Raw genomic sequence first — 11,699 nt, 5'->3', positions numbered from 1 at the left:
TTTGCTGACATCACGGCGTGATCGAAATTGGCCATCCGGCACGTATTATAATAATTACTTTGTTTGAAGTTTTGTTAGTGAATTTGTCTTCTTTTGGGTTTTTGTCATTTCGCAGTTCGATATCCCAATTCCCATGGATTGCACCGGAAAGCCCCCGCTAACCTGATTATTTCTTGCTTTGTTTACGAATGATTTCAAAAGGCGTTCAACTTCATGACCTGAAACCCATGATATATTCCAGCCCTGATGTTTAACATAGATTGCAAAGATGCGTTTGATTCGGCACGTGCAAGGTTACTGACTGGGGACTGACTGGGGACATCCGTAGTATTATTATTAGTAAGAAAAGTGATCTGTTTGGAGACCTTTTTTAAGACGGCCCTCATTCTGTCTACACTCTACCTCATCAAGCCCGAGAAGCAGTTCTGGCGAATCTGGCGGGTAAAATATGTAAAGTATTACGAATGTTGAACAATATGATAAAACGTCTGTGTGTACAAGAATGTGGGGGAAATTTCAGGGAAACTACCGACTCCCCTGCACTCCTAGACATAAGGATGTGATAAAATTAGGCTGAATATGAGTCATCACATCCAGGACTAAGGTTTAGGAACCAGCTTTAGATATGTCAGTATACTTATAGTTCGACTCCAGCTCTAACTACGTTGAGGCTTTCCACTTTGTGCCGGCCAGAAGCTTCTTTAAACACTGGTCTCGTACCTTAGCTTTAGGAATTCGATACATTTTTGTCATTATCGTCTTTCCTGAGTGGAGCTTTTCTTGGGGTTTTTTGTTATCATTTCTTTGTCCTTGAACCCTATTGATATGTCTATTGATGGATGTGATAGGTTGGGCTTTAGTGATTATACTGACAGTGACTCCTACACTTTGTAAATCAAAAACAGTCTTGTTATAATTGTATTTTCATGGCGAGTTATAGGAAATTTACACTATAACTTTCATACATAACGTAGTCGGTAAAGAGTGACAAGTGAAATGTTTGTTGACAACAAATCTCAATAGCAGGATGAAATCGGTAACCTAGTTACGAGTGGAGTTACTAAGTAACTAGCCCAGTATCCTGATATACAGATTAATTAGTAACCTAGTAACGAGATATCAGAGACTCTGTACACGAGTAAAGATATGGGTTTGAGAGTATACCTGGTGTTGTCAGGTTATTTACTGGGTTTGGCGGCCCCCATTTTCAAAGGAAAGGACCACAATGGCAAAGGTAACTTGAGTTTTATGATTATAGTTTGTCTTTTGCATCTTGATCTGGTTGTATCACAGTGTGTCTAATAAAAGTGATACCTGTAACCGGGTTATTACTTAATGGCTGATAAGTTCATTACATTAATCTGTTGATATATTGATGTTCCGAGTTCCAGACACAGGATTTCATTAATCTTTAGCCATTACTTAGATCAGTGGTATGGAATTTATCAGATCATTTCACAAATCATCTCCAAACTCGTCCCAGAATCAAACGAAATAGAAGATTGGGAGTTCACGCGGCAGCAAGGTTGCAAGACCTACTCCTCCAACATTAAACACATGTCTTGTGAATGTTTAGAGCACTTCAGTGCCCATAACAACTGTGAGAACTACGTCGACTTCAAAGACTTAAGGTCGCTCCCACGATGTAAGTTATGTCAGATCTGTCTCCGCTAAAATTCCGTGATCAAACTTAATTTTACAGACACTGAGCTCAGTGTCCGTCGAATTAAGTGTGATTATGAGTACGGAAGTTTAAGTTTTTTCATTATGTTCTTTTAAATAGTTCATAATATTTAGATATTCAGTTTTGTGTTCTTTTAAACACTGCTTAATGATGGTCAAAATATTTCATGAAATGCGAATTTTATGCACTGAGACTGATGATTTTGCGAATGCGGTCAAAAGTATTAAGTAGCGGTTATCTTAGCTTATTGAATGGTGAGAGAGTTTTGTGGATAATAAAGTTTTAACTTGAAAAAAGCTAGGTCAGTTACGTATCCTGACACTTTCACCCTTCAAATGTTTGAGATCAGCACCTTCCCAGGGACAAATAGACGATGCTCTGAGCACTAATTTTAAATATGTTGGTTCACATAATACACCCACTAATTAACAGATCGACTTAAACCGCAGTATAATAGAGCATTCTCCTTAGGATTAAACTTTGTATTTTTGACAAATTCTCTCTTAAATCGGTTCTCATCGTCTCAGCCTTCTTCCTAACTTTGCGTAAAATTGGACTTCCCCAATGAGTCATTGTCTTAGGAATTCTCTCTATTGCATCTATCAAGTGTTCGAAGTTTATATGTTTCTAGATCATCATCATAAGATATGTCCGTGGTAGTTATATTCTGTGAACGAGCGAACCAGAATTAACCAGAGTTAAACAATGACTTTACTCTTGAATGTTTTACTAAAAATAACCGTCTTGGGATTGATTTAATTATGCCATTGCATTCCTCAGGAATGTTTAAGTGAATCTTACTTTAAAAATTAAATCGCATTCAAAATTTGACGAATATTCTCCAATTTGTCAGAATTAATTCATCAGATTTAACTCTTTCATTAGATTCTTGAATGATAGTCTAACATTTCCCCATTTTTCAGGTAGAAAGTTGGAGTCCTGCCCTTCCCACGACATGAGATGCCATTGTCGTCGTAACTTCTGCGCTATCAGGTCAGTCCCACGATTGTAGCTATGAAAGTCGACAGTATCTTTTTCTCGTGATAAACAAACTAAAACTGAATCACACGCGGAAGTTTATCGTCAGATAATTTAAAACGTACTATTGCCAGGGGTAGATGTTACGTGTTGTGGCGCAGCATACTTTCAATGAAGCGAGTCGACTACCTGCTTCAGTGGCTCGCAAAATGCAACACATTTGGAGTAAATGACACATCTAACGACGCCGTGCCGTGACATCCTGTGACGTAACGACGCGTCACGTGACGTGACGTATCAAGTAGTGTGACGTCACGTGGTGCGGGAACACGCGTGAGATAACATATCGACCGAGAAATTGTGAACATGATGAATGATCATGGTGATGGATAGAAGACAAAAGTTTAGAAGAAAAGACAGGTTGTGGTTTCTGCCACGCCATCTTAGTCTTCAGAAATAGGGGAAACCAAATGAATTCATTGCTAAATATGAAACCCCGTGGCGTTAACAGATTGAAATCTGGCGTTTATTCGAGAAAAAAACTCATAGATAACACTGATTATACAATATAGATTAGGAAGTATCATGGTCACGTGATTTCAATCAAACTTTGAACAGCCATGATAGCAGTTGTTGCCCTCGTAGTGACACATAGACAATGTTGAGAAAACGTTTGAGCCTTTCTCGTAGATATATAGTAGATTGTGTTAACTTGTACTGCAAATGAAATATTGAAATAGACGTTTATTGTACCTTGATGCTTTGATTTAATAACGATTAAAATTGATTAATTTAATAACGATTTTAGATTGCTTTCTAATTTATTGTTAGAAGTATTGAATTTTAAATGTTCACCAAAAGTTTTTTTTGTTCTTTCAGTAAGAATCCCACAATTTTACAGTTAAGCTGCAGCAGAAGATTTGTGATAAAAATTTCATAAGAATGAGACAATTCTCAATTTTTTTTCTCCAATTTCGAGCACAAAACGTGACTACAATTTGGTCCAAAATTACGATTTAATATCTAGCATGCATTTGATTGAAAGACAATCTCTGCTGAGAGCCTATTCATAAATTACAAAATCGTACGGCAAGTTATTACAACTTTACAAGAAATATTTGATTTCTGAATTCTGAATAGTCCAATCAGACGAAGAAGCGAACGCACAACGGATGATACCTACAACCTACTAATCTAAGAAATCTAGATCAGAGCCGAAATGAATTTTGTGACATGCATTATGATGAGTTGTAAGTAGTAAGGTGAAATTGAGGTGGCCGTTTTCGACCCTTTAAAATGAATCGCTTCAACAAACTATCATTTTATTTATGTTTTCGCTGAAATGGTTTTGATAATCATCCATCTCGTGTTCCTGCTGGTTTTCGGTTTTCACAGTAAGTTGCCCCCCCCCCCCCCCCCCCGGCCCCCCAGTAAGTTCTTAGCTCCAGTTTAGAGGATATCTGTCATATTTTCATCATCGCGACATCGCATAAGGCAATAAGGCATTCTAACTAGGTTGTATTGATTAACAGAAATGTTATCGTTGCACTGGGACTGAAGACCTGTACGGAGCTTAAAGTGAACCAATTATAAAACCATTAAACAATATCAATTTAATTATGGTGATTATTTTGATGGAGGGGATGTCAATTGTCGATCGCAAAATGTTACAAGGATCAGGGGAATCAAGGGTTGGAGTCATTATCTACAGCACCTGTATATATATGTATATACTGATCTGAGTAAAGGTTGATATATAAACCACCTTTACTACGATCAGTATCACTACCAGTACCCAGACACTTCACATCCGACTATACAGGTGCGCAGTGTGAGCTACTACAGTTCTCTCATGCTAGACAAAGTCGAGGCAAGGGATACTCCTTTCCCTCGGTACACTTCGCCAGGGAGGCTATTGATGAAGATCCTGCAACATACTCGTGCACTCAATCTACCAAAAACTCGTGGATACAACTCTACTTTGACACCGTACTATTCTTTCTTTTTCATCAGTACATAGTTGTGACTTATTATCGGATAAAGTTGTGATCTTGGTTTACTAATATTAGTATTACAACGTCGCTATTAAATCCCTAAAATTACAAAGGACATAAATTATAATAATTTATAAACCAATGCCAACTTAAATTCCGTTATGAAAACAACACGGTTCTTATTACATACGCGAAGCTTTAGGAATCAGGTCAATGTTCAAACAAACCCCAAAATAACCCCCCTCCCCCAAATAACCCCATCCCCATCCCTCAGCCCTCTCTCCCTGAGTGGATCCTTTTCTCGTTAAAATCAACAAGCAAGACACCCCTCTCGAACCACACAGTGGACCTCTATAACGGTGACAAGAAGATGAGATCATGCAAGCTGGAGTGGAATACCAAGTGGAACTGCACTAAGCCCGTCACACTGGTAACCAGTGTCAGGGTCAGCGTCGAACGAGGCAAGATGGAGATTGCGAGCATTGAGGCTCACGGCCAGAGACTCCCTATTGAAGGTCAGTGGTCTATTTTAGACGGTCAGCTATGAACCGTGATCAAATTAACACAAAAGTATATATGAAGATCGCATGAAAACTTGACTACGCTAATTTCGAAATTATAATAATAAACCAAACTTTTTCCTAAATTGAAGAGCTTGAGTACAAGAAAATTTGTGATGAAAATGTAAGATGCCAAAAAGAATTTATAAAGTGGGACTTGGAGTGCAAAGGACTCGACATTATGACACCGAATACGCCATCGTCGATGAGATATAAGATGGGTTTCAAAGGGTTAGTCTAATACTGTAAAGTTGCATACTCATTGACATTTGACATTAAATGGTAAATTATTTGTTTAATGTTCTGCCATCAGCCATGCAACATTATTTTATTAAATTTGGCAGGGTCGTTAGTAGTATTGCATAGAAATAACCAACACATACGTTGGTAAGTGTTATGCAAATCATGCAAATCATGTAAAATACTTCAGAGACGATTTAGAAAATCTGGGAACTTTGTTTTGGGACAAAGGAATGATAGTCCTTAATACAACCTATGGCCATCAGTGCAGTAGAAGTAATTCTGACGACTTCAGCGATATTAGTATAAATTACACGATCAGTGAAAAAGGTTAGACAATTCTATAATCTGGTTGCTTTTATTTTTAGGTAGATCTGTGATTACGCGAGCAAGTTTTGCCTTAACTGCTGTAAGTGTAATCGACTCTATAATATACGTCATGTTTTCTAGATTGGTCATAAGGATACCAAAAACAGTAAAACCCCGATTTACCTGGATTGTAGAAATTCACGATCATATTGAGTGAAACCATAGGAATGAATTTAAGACTCCAAACAGTTACCAATAATCTGTACAGAAGTTCCTCTGAGACTCTTCCTAACAGGGATAAACAACATGTTGTGTGTGATGAAGAACTACACCCACTTGGAGGTGACCTATGGTACAGAGGTGCACTTCCTCAAGGAACTTCCTTTAGATCCTTACCAAACAAATCCTTCTCAAAATGGCTGCGAATCTCCATTTGCGGGAGACACAGTGGGATTCGTTAACTTCGAAGATTTGGATAATCTGGGAAAAACTCAGTTTATATTTACTCAGTATAGAGCGGCAGGTATAGTTAATAGTAGTAGGATATAGCAGGTATAGTAGTAGGAATAACACAACTTTTGACCAAGGCTATTATAGCCTGCACCAGCTGTGTAATGCACAAATGTTGCTGGAAAACGCTTTATTAATATTAATATTAGACTTTAAATTGGACATTTTTATGAACGTGAGTCGTGACTTATATTATGTCACTCTCAGTTGGACTATGAAATCACAAGTTTCCTCACCCTTCAGTAGCTGAGATGAGTGGACCAGAGAGATTCAGTAACAATGATTGGATGAAGGCCAGTCAGAGAATGAAGTACCCACTCAAACTAGAGCGATCAGGTCTAATTATTCACCTAGACCCTGGTCAAGTGGATGAAAGGGATATCGACTCGTTTACTGTTCAGTTGTTTGCTGACTGGGGTGTTGACATGGAAACCGAGCCAACACGACTAGGTAATTTGTTACAGTTAAACGATTTTTAAGAGCTTCATTGTTGAATATTTATATAGATATTCCTTCTTCTTCGAAATTAAAGTCATTATTATGATGCACTTTAGAGAAGTCCAGTGGCGTTATTGTCCTCATCATTTGCACCATTTGACGGCACTGTCAATTAACAACTAGCATAGGCAGCACTAAGCCGGCGAATAATTGCAAGTGGTTGCCGATGGAATCATTGCGATGGAACATGTGGAATGTGGATTGCGGTGCTAACCAAATCACCATTGTCAGCTTCTGGTAGTACTGATGCCTCTGTTCTTAGTTCTTTAACGGAAATTGTGACAATGAGACTATCAGTTTTTATGGTGGTTACGAAATAGATAAAATTGGCGACGTCACCACAAAAAATGGCCACTTTAGAAAATTTCGACACTTGGTTCCGTCTAATTGATGGTTTATGCAAATGATGAAAAGTCTCTTGAGAATATGCTAGCTGGATAAAACACTACTAAATATTTTATAGCTTAATTGCAATCCTAAACAGGTGCGATAACGTTGAGTAGAATGTTTTTAACATTGGAAGGATGTTTTGAGAACACAGGAAAAAGCAATGCTAATTTATACTACGTCAGCCGCCCAAGGATGATGCTCGGAACTTGGATTTTTGAAAAGAACGAGACTCATCTAGTGGTTTGTACTTGTATATCGTTTTAAAGGAAGATTGCTGGGCTGCTAACCTGATTTAAAAACCCAGAACAACTGAGAAAAAACTTAAGAATTTAATCGATCAATGTTTATTTTTCATTAAAAAGAGAATTCTGACAGGTCTGCAAAGAAGATACAGTATTACTGACCTATGAATTTGCTGAAGGAGGAGTTCAGTGCAATTACACGTATAGTGGGAATGTTGTGGACGGATTTAATGCAGAAACTTCCAGTTTGAGCTACCTGCAATACCGCGAAATCAGTAAGTGAAAATAAGATCTAATTGAGAATCTACACAAAGTTTAACCAACATTAATATAACCAATGGACTGATAACATTAACTATCATTATCAATGGTAGGATAGTTAACCCGATACATCATACAATCAATCAAGTTGTCTATAATCTTACATCGAGCTGATTGATACAGATACAGTTACCATTTACAAATTTTACATGATTACATTTGTTCCAGATAAATCGGGGCCGGATGAAATGAGATACATTAGATCGTGTCCTTACTGTGCTCCAGATTATTTCGACCTACACGAACAAGGTATAACTGATTGATCGCCATAGAAACGACAATTTGTTTCTGTCTAAACTAGACACAATTTTATTATCGCTAGATATGTTCTAACGTGGATGAAACTGAAAAAGTTTAGAAAACCGGACCTGCAAAATTAAAAACAGACTGTTTTCAGCTCATCACAGCCAACTACAAATACATACTGATCATGTATGATTCGAACAGATTGGTTTACTATAGTCGAAACAACTAATTTACAGTTCACGATTGTAAGATACAAATTTTATACCATCGCACTGACACATTTCAGGGTTAGAATGGAGGACAGAAACAGAAGTAGAATTCCGGGCGGTACCCGGCACATTAAATGTGACAATAAAGATGCTGGACAAATATATGGGTATTATCGGGACCCTGGCCTTATCACCTAACTCGATCGCTTTCAAAGGGAACGACCAGGTGTGCAACTGGATAGAATCAGGAAACTTTGACATGACAGGGGATTGGAGACTATTCAAAAACGAAACCCTGTTGTGCTTGTTTGTGAACAGAGAGGTGGTTGTGGAGATTAGGAGCCGGCAGCCTTATGGAGTGTGTGGCAGTGCTGCCGCTGTGAGTGTGCGATATGTAAACTTCGGGCAGGAGGACATTCTTTACAGGAGACACAAGAAGGGTAAGCTGTGAGGGGTCGTTCAGTTTCACATATTACGTAATTACTGAGGGGGACAAGGGTTTCCAAATGATTACGCTAGTGTCATTTTAACACAATAGCTATGTGTAAAACTGTTTAACTTTACCTTTACGGAGGGGGCGGGGGTACAATTTTCCAATGTCCAAATCGTGATTACGTAATATGTGAACGATCCCTTGCCCTTAGATAGTTTTCATTTCAATTTAACTTAACTCCCCAATTCCCGTTGATATGTTCATTTCCGTACGTTTAGAGAAATATAATTCGATTTGATTTTTTTAAAGTAATAAAATGATCGCTCCAGATATAGAAAGAGAAATAGAACGTGTACAAGAGGACGCCGGGAGATGTAAAACTGGGTACAGAGCTCAGGCTATATACACTACTATGGAATGGACCGGGTAAATAGTTAATTTGAAAACAGGTACACGAACAGTTTACAATTACATTCCAGAAAAAGTTCTATACTGTCATTTAAGATTCCTATTATAATCGTTATATCAAGAGAGAGAGAGGACCTAAAAATCATCATTATTCTAACCCATTATCTCGAAGGGAAGTGAAATGTGAACCGTGCCGTCGTGGCACCTATGGCAACGGCCGAGAGTGTCTCTCATGCCCTTACGGATCTACCACAATGTACATGACGTCAACTAGCCCCGACCAATGCATGCGTGAGTAATCAGTGCAGTAAATTATACAATTATTTCAACTTCAAATTATATTTAGGGGTTCCCACTTCCCAGATAAATGTGTGGTATCAGCATTCAACCCAGTGGCGTAACGAAGAGCCCCACCTTAGGGGGCGTCAAATCGTCGTTTGAATGTGGGACAATTTTGGAAAACTTAAGTAAAGTACTAGCTGTGGGGGGGGGGGGGGCGACACGCGACGTTACGCCACTGGCATGATCAAACATTGACCACCTCATTCCGTGTTCCGGCATTCCCAACCTCCACGAATCAGGGGCGACCATTAAGAATATTGTATCACGTCGTGACCCCCCTTTATCGTTCTTACGATACAGGGGGAGCCGTATGACAATAAGAATATTCTCACATGTAATCTTCAAAGAACTATGTTAATATATCTATATTCACCCATGGCCGTGGATTGGATATAATGCCCATAATTATAATGCCCAATAATGGTAAATGTAACTTGGTTTCCTCACAGCTGCTGGAATGATAGAATGTGACAGAGATGGAATGAACTGCTGGTACAAGAGCGACAGTGGGTACATGAATAATTCAACAGATTACTGCAATTGTATGCCTGATCAGGTAGTAGTAACAATATTTGTTTTGCTTTCATTTTCATTCTAATTCTATTTGTGGGCGGGGGATTGTGTACCCGGCTACTAAAGTAGTCGTAAAATTGCAGATAACCGACCACCAGAATTATACTGTGTGCGACGGTGGACAGTTTTTCTAAAATCATTTTGATGATAAATATAAAATAAACAGAACCTGAAAAAAACAATACATTTCTTTGCATTCACAATAGTATATACCTTACGAGACATATTTATATTCGACATAATTCCGGTGACCTAAATGATTTGGGAAAGAAAATATGGGGATTTTTCCCGAAAACCGCCACATTTCGTACCCCAAATTAAATCATGGTATTTGGGGATATTTCTGTCATCTCCTTATTTTACAAAAATGAAACCCAATATTCGAGAAAATTAAATACAAAGATCTTCTCTGATCAGCTGTTTCATCTTGTAAACAATTTCTCCGGAGCTTTTTAAATTTAGCCTCAACTTAACTTATAATCATCCAGAGTATGAGACCGACAGTGTTTGTTATCCACTACTCCCGAAATTTCACCGCAGTGCCAATAACGTAGTGACAGAGCTAAGAGCTTGCTTATTTTTAATGGAACTTCAATTCATGATCGAATACTAGTGTTCATTAATTTTTCGATTAATCATATTTATAACTTACTACATATTGATAAGTTGATAGTAAATCGATCAAGTCATAATTAATATATAAGTAAAATACGTGAAAAATAATTTGGGGAAAATAATGATGATCTAAATTTTGGTAGTCCGAAAATATGGTGTTTTCTTAGCAAAAACCACCGACTTTTGTACCATTTAAATATGTCTCGTAAGGTAACTTAAGATGTACCTTTGAAGGTTAGTATTATCCTGCAAATAATCATGGTTTTCTACTACCATTTTTGACTTATATAGTTGTAAGTTAAATGGGACAAAAATGCCCTCTTACTCCTACCACGGTACTATATTAGACTAACGAACAATGTTCCCCAGTACTGTGACCAAGGGTGGTGTTACAACCATGAATACGACTATGCCATGTCTGGTGGGACAACAAGAAGCACATTACCTGTTACAATCTTCTATGTGGTCTTTCTGGCAGTTACAGCCACTCTTCCGTTTTAGAGGGCACTCTTTCAGAGGACTGTAGTTTAGATGTTGTCTTTGTAGATGTACCCGAAAACCGAACAGGGTTCATGGCACCTACAGAAATGCTGCGTGCTTTTTAGAATTCTTGGTAGTTTAGAATGTCAAATTTGGATATCTGTTTGTACTTATTCTTAAAACAGCTTGATATTGAATCAAGAAATATTCTGTTTACAATTAATTGTCATGCAAGAGTTGCCTTTTCTTTATTTTTAGAGTATTTGATTTAAATGTTTGCAATTTCAGTACTTATTTAAATGAATGTACGCTGTTATACATCAGTTTCAGTCATATTGCAATTAAACAAGAGTTTACACTGTACAAAATGTATCCTGCAAGTATCAACTAATAATGTAATCAGAACATAAAATAATACCTTTGCTTTATATCACAACAGAGGCCCTTCGTTAGATAGCAGTTGGCCATTAACAGAAGTTTATTATTTAAATCAATCTGAATCACTCTTTTATCTGTTCGCAGATTTTAAAGGTGATGAAACTCAAGAAATGTTCGTAATTTTAAACAGCATCTTATTTTTTTCCTAGTTAAGGCGTGCGGTAATTATAAATATTCCATATATGGTTTGCTACTTCGCACAGCAAGAGTTACGAAGGCAAAACTTTAT

General features: G+C 37.7%; 2 protein-coding genes across 2 annotated transcripts; both read left to right on the top strand.

Moving 5' to 3' along the window:
* The first annotated feature begins 1,024 nt into the window (after positions 1-1,024).
* LOC134823669 (uncharacterized) lies at positions 1,025-3,515 on the top strand. Its single transcript, XM_063835205.1, has 4 exons — positions 1,025-1,234; positions 1,484-1,645; positions 2,608-2,677; positions 2,797-3,515. Exons 1-4 carry the CDS (start codon positions 1,147-1,149, stop codon positions 2,918-2,920), a joined length of 444 nt encoding a protein of 147 aa, XP_063691275.1. The 5' UTR covers positions 1,025-1,146; the 3' UTR covers positions 2,921-3,515.
* Positions 3,516-4,326: 811 nt separating this feature from the next.
* On the top strand, positions 4,327-11,356 carry LOC134821980 (uncharacterized). The gene is made up of 13 exons (XM_063832846.1): positions 4,327-4,378; positions 4,485-4,651; positions 4,931-5,171; positions 6,061-6,288; positions 6,519-6,725; positions 7,258-7,403; positions 7,539-7,680; positions 7,895-7,975; positions 8,259-8,621; positions 8,944-9,040; positions 9,195-9,313; positions 9,814-9,920; positions 10,922-11,356. Exons 1-13 carry the CDS (start codon positions 4,327-4,329, stop codon positions 11,051-11,053), a joined length of 2,082 nt encoding a protein of 693 aa, XP_063688916.1. The 3' UTR covers positions 11,054-11,356.
* Positions 11,357-11,699: the final 343 nt, after the last annotated feature.

The sequence above is a fragment of the Bolinopsis microptera genome, chromosome 1 (genome assembly GCF_026151205.1).
Source record: "Bolinopsis microptera isolate Bmic1 chromosome 1, MBARI_Bmic_1.0, whole genome shotgun sequence".
Taxonomy (NCBI): Eukaryota; Metazoa; Ctenophora; class Tentaculata; order Lobata; family Bolinopsidae; genus Bolinopsis; species Bolinopsis microptera.
Note: the sequence above shows the minus strand (reverse complement) of the source record. Positions and strands in the feature narration are given on the sequence as shown.

Coding starts and splice junctions, on each gene's coding strand:
- LOC134821980 (XM_063832846.1), top strand. CDS start 4,327: ATGTTACAAGGATCAGGGGAATCAAGGGTTGGAGTCATTATCTACAGC. Junction 7,404..7,538: donor AGAACGAGACTCATCTAGTG/GTTTGTACTTGT, acceptor GAATTCTGACAG/GTCTGCAAAGAAGATACAGT. Junction 7,681..7,894: donor CCTGCAATACCGCGAAATCA/GTAAGTGAAAAT, acceptor CATTTGTTCCAG/ATAAATCGGGGCCGGATGAA.
- LOC134823669 (XM_063835205.1), top strand. CDS start 1,147: ATGGGTTTGAGAGTATACCTGGTGTTGTCAGGTTATTTACTGGGTTTG. Junction 1,235..1,483: donor AAAGGACCACAATGGCAAAG/GTAACTTGAGTT, acceptor AACTCGTCCCAG/AATCAAACGAAATAGAAGAT. Junction 2,678..2,796: donor CGTAACTTCTGCGCTATCAG/GTCAGTCCCACG, acceptor TACTATTGCCAG/GGGTAGATGTTACGTGTTGT.